Consider the following 5,000-nt stretch of genomic DNA (forward strand, 5'->3'; position numbering starts at 1 on the left):
TGTGTGTGTGTGTGTGTGTGTGTGTGTGTGTGTGTGAGTGTGAGTGTGAGTGTGAGTGTGAGTGTGAGTGTGTGTGTGAGTGTGAGTGTGAGTGTGAGTGTGAGTGTGAGTGTGAGTGTGAGTGTGAGTGTGAGTGTGAGTGTGAGTGTGAGTGTGAGTGTGAGTGTGAGTGTGAGTGTGTGTGTGTGTGTCTCTCTCTCTCTCTCTCTCTCTCTCTCTCTCTCTCTCTCTCTCTCTCTCTCTCTCTCTCTCTCTCTCTCTCTCTCTCTTCTCTCTCTCTTTCTCTCTCTTTCTCTCTCTTTCTCTCTCTTTCTTTCTCTCTTTCTCTCTTTCTCTTTCTCTCTCTTTCTTTCTGTCTTTCTCTTTCTCTCTCTCTTTCTCTCTCCTTCTCTCTCCTTCTCTCTCCTTCTCTCTCCTTCTCTCTCCTTCTCTCTCCTTCTCTCTCCTTCTCTCTCCTTCTCTCTCCTTCTCTCTCATTCTCTCTCTCGCTCTCATTCTCTCTCTCGCTCTCATTCTCTCTCTCGCTCTCATTCTCTCTCTCGCTCTCATTCTCTCTCTCGCTCTCATTCTCTCTCTCGCTCTCTCTCTCTCTCTCTCTCTCTCTCTCTCTCTCTCTCTCTCTCTCTCTCTCTCTCTCTCTCTCTCTCTCTCTCTCTCTCTCTCTCTCTCTCTCTCTCTCTCTGTTTTATTTCTTGACATGTATCATATAATTTCTGTATGTTTCCTTGTTTCTCTTTCTTTTTATTATTTTTGTTTTCAAGGATATTTTGAATACCTTACTTTTGTCTTGAGATATCCATAATGCCATTATATAACATGGATAAAAGAGAAATCATTGGTAGAAAAATGCACAATGCACAAACTAGGTTTATAGAAATTAAAATCCTCGTGGATACCATCTTCAGAGCATTGTTATATCTTAGTATTTTACAAAATCATGGAATAGGTAATGATACTCAAAAGCAAATTGGAAAGTATTGCAAATTGAGCTGTTGCTTGCATGTATATGTTTGAGATTGGTTTCAAAATTATATTCTTATGTGAATTGTGTAAGAATGTGAAGTCAGCGTGATAAACTAATATGGAAAGGAAATGGTTCTTTTACCGTATGTCTGAGTACTTACATCATTAATTTTGATTGAGTACTTTTTTTCATTTGATTGAATAAATCTTAATCATTTGACTAAGCAGCTCTATCATTTGATCAAGAAATCTTTACCCTTTTCTCAATTGACTGAAGAGTCGAATCCCCGGCAGGTGAAGTCAGCGAGTGTCAAAAATGAAGCGAGAGTGGGAGCCAAGTCTTCCTCATCCTCCCCGGGCAAGAGCTATAGGTGCCTTAGCTGTCCCTACAGTTTCCCGAGCCCCTCCCTCTTGAGGACGCACATCCGGACACATACGGGAGAGAAACCCTTTTCTTGCTCTGTTTGCTCCTACCGCTCGGCCCGGAAGTACGATCTGAAGACCCACATGTGGATCCATACCAAGGAGAAGACTTATAATTGCTCTTTGTGCTCATTCAAGACAGCCAACAAACAGAAGTTGAAAGTACACCTCAGGGACCATTCTAGTGAGAAACAGTAGCACCTGCATTGACCTGCTGCAGGCACTTGAAAACACAAATGTGAAGAGATGATGATGAAACAGTTTATTCTGTCCACATTCTGAAATTGAAAATAATCAGATATTTTCATGTTTTCCTTTTAAGTTCAAAGGAATGAGAATGTGTCTTTATTATCTTATCATGTTTTCAATTCTGGGTATTAATTATAGATAATTGTTTGATTATCATAAAGAATTTACTCAATGATATGGCCATTTTGAGTTAACTAAGTAACAGATATTCTTTGACAAATATCTAGTACTCAAAAAAAAACATCAGTTGTACATTGTCACTTGTCACATAAAATATGTAAAATACCTCTAAGAAATTTATAACCTAATTGTAGGATATATGCTCTGATATCTGTCTATTAGAATTTAAATGCTTTGTATACCTCCTATAATATTTGCTAACAAAAATGATATATATTTTAAAAAATGTAATTGCTTAGCATATACTATTTTTTCAGTTAAAAAGAATAAAAAGATTGGTTTGATAAAGTTTAATTATTCTCATTATGTTATGTATTACTCCCAAATATAATAAATAAGAGTGATCAGCAATCAGGTATTTCTAACATTTGATTTTTTTGCGTCATTTGATTTTGTTAAAAGGGAGGAAAGTATTATATATAAGTCATGAAGTACATAAGAAAAATGTATATATTATATATAGGATCTTTAAGATTGTATGTTTTGATATTAAATCTCACGGTAAAGTAACTAGAGAATTTATTAGCAGACTGTAATAGTATTCCTTGACTATTAAATCTGTGTCAGTGATTTTTTTTTAATCATCCCAAAATTATAAACCGTTACCTATTTCTAGCAAAATGAATGGCTCACTCACAGAGTTATATAACTACTAAATTTTAAAAAGCAGATGAGGAATGGGTGCATTCATGAAAGAATTATCATAAGAATTGACCATAGTTTAAAAGCTTTGAAAGTTGTTTTATTTTTGGACATCATGATTATCCTGAATGTTTTCATAAGAAAATAGGGTGCAAGGAAAATTTATTTGGATGTTAACTCATACATACCTATTTGTAAACAATGCAAAAAAGGAAGTCAAATAATAATTTGACTGTATAGTATTGGAACAAGAACAAGAGTTAATTTGCACAGGGATACCATATGAACCAATTTGTGAAAGAAAATAGTTGTTGATTATATGATCTGTGCAAGAGTGTGAAGTCAGCATGATAAACTAATATGGAAAAGAACTGGTACTTTTACCATACATCTGAGTACTTACATCATTAATATTAATTGAGTACTTTTATCATTTGATTTAATAGTCTAAATCATTTGATCAAAAACTTTTTACCCTGTTTTCATTTGACTGAAGAATCAAATCCCCGGCAGGTGATGTCAGCGAGTGTCATAAATGAAGCGAGAGTGGGAGCCAAGTCTTCCTCATCCTCCCCGGGCCAGAGCTATAGGTGCCTTAGCGGTCCCGACAGTTTCCCGAGCCCCTCCCTCTTGAGGACGCACATCCAGGCAGACTTGGGAGAGAAACCTTTTGCTTGCCCTGTTTGCCCCTACCGCTCAACCCGGAAGTATGATCTGAAGAAACACATGTGGATCCATGCGAAGGAGAAGCGTCATAATTGCTTTTTGTGCTCATTCAAGACAGGCAACAAACTTAAGTTGAAAGCACACCTCAGGGCCCACAGGCATCATCATATTTAAGTTGAAAGCACACCTCAGGGACCACTTTAAGGAGAAACAGTAGCACTTGCTTTGACCTGCAGCAGGCACTTGAAAATGCAAATATGAAGAGATGATGATGAAACAGTTTATTCTGTCCACATTCTGAAGTTAAAAATATTCAGATATTTTCATGTTTTTCCTTTAAGTTCAAAGGAATGAGAATGTGTTTTTATTATCTAATCATAATGTTTTCAATCCTCTGTATTAAATATAGATAATTGTTCGATTATCATAAAGAATTTACTCAGTGATATGGCCATTTTGAGTTAATAAAGTAACATATATTCTTTGACAAACATCTAGTACTCAAAAAAAAACCTCTAAGAAATGTATAACCTAATTGTAGGATATTTTCTCTAATATCTGTCTAATAGAATGTAAATTCATTGTAAACCTCCTATAATATTTGTTAACAAAAGGATATATAATAAAATATAATCATTGCTTAGCATATACAATTTTTTCAGTTAAAAAGAATAAAAAGATTGGTTTGATAAAGTTTAGTTATTCTCATTATATTATATATTACTCCCAAATATAATAAATAAGAGTGAAGAATTCTACAGCAATCAGGCCCCCCCCCAATCCCTTGCCCGTTGTTGTCGTGGGGGGGCTTAGGAGGCGGAGGCTGGGACCCAATGCTGGGGAACTCCCCAACCTTGGGACTCAGCCCTTGACTCAACAAATTTTGCATGGTCTTTTTATTCCCCTCCAACTTTTTCGTTTCTGTCCCTTCACCAATTCCTTCTATTATCCACTTCCTAAGGTGTGAGAGCCGTGCTGAAAGGATGAAAGGCTGACTTTGTGCCAGTCCTGAACGGCCTGAGTGAGCCATGGGCACGGTATTATCCTGCTTTAGTTGTCTAGCCCTTACCCCTCAAGCAACCCTGAGGGGTGGACCATTTCTCTCCCCAACATACTCCAGGCTTATCATGGCCAACAATGAATAACCATTAACCATTAACCATTAACCATACCATTATTAGAGGCAATTGCCTCTTCATCAAATAGCTCCACCAATTCAAACTCGCCCGATTCCCTGACCCCAGGCTCTCCTTTGACCGCGGCTCTGAACACTACAACTAATACCCCCTCCTCATTGCCGACTAGTACAGTATCCACCCTAATCAACACCCCAGGAGACATTTCTACTCCCAACATGCTCAACTTCAACAACTATACCCCCACAACCTTCTTCATCAACTACCCCATCCTCTCTTATTACTACCTTACAACCTTATTGTCCACCTCCCCATAACACTACCTCCCTCAACACTACTCCCTCTTCCACATGCCCCCGTCCTTCTACTACCCCCATCTCTACAAAATTCTTAAATAATCTATTTAGCCCAGCCAAATGGGACCGATTTTCGTGATCCCTCCCACAACTTCCCACACTTTCTGCTTTGACAACCTGTTTTCATTCCTCAAATGCATATACATCCTTCACTTGATCTAACCCCTATACATTACCTTACCCAACCTTAACCCATTTACTCGTCAATTCCTTTGCCCAACTTGGATAACTGATCACTAACTCAACCACCCTTCACTACCATTTACTATAGTGCTACATGACCTTAGATGTCTAGCACATTTATTTTGCTTTTAACCATTAACCATTAACCATTACAGCAATCAGGTATTTCTAATATTAGATTTTTTTTTGCATCATTTGATTT

At 37.5% G+C, this 5,000-nt stretch overlaps 1 protein-coding gene across 7 annotated transcripts in view; it reads left to right on the forward strand.

The window, feature by feature from the left end:
* The window catches only part of LOC125041769 (protein tramtrack, beta isoform-like), a 51,460-nt gene that overhangs the window by 25,385 nt on the left and 21,075 nt on the right, over positions 1-5,000 (forward strand). Inside the window, exon 6 of one of the 7 annotated variants that reach the window (XM_047637036.1) lies at positions 2,971-4,017. The exons of 3 other annotated variants lie outside the window; for them this stretch is intronic. In XM_047637036.1, coding sequence (XP_047492992.1) covers positions 2,971-3,297 — 327 coding nt within the window. In that variant the 3' untranslated portion in view covers positions 3,298-4,017. 3 more of the 7 variants (XM_047637042.1, XM_047637037.1, XM_047637041.1) reach the window with 3 other exon arrangements.

This window comes from Penaeus chinensis, chromosome 31 (genome assembly GCF_019202785.1).
Source record: "Penaeus chinensis breed Huanghai No. 1 chromosome 31, ASM1920278v2, whole genome shotgun sequence".
NCBI classification, from domain to species: domain Eukaryota; kingdom Metazoa; phylum Arthropoda; class Malacostraca; order Decapoda; family Penaeidae; genus Penaeus; species Penaeus chinensis.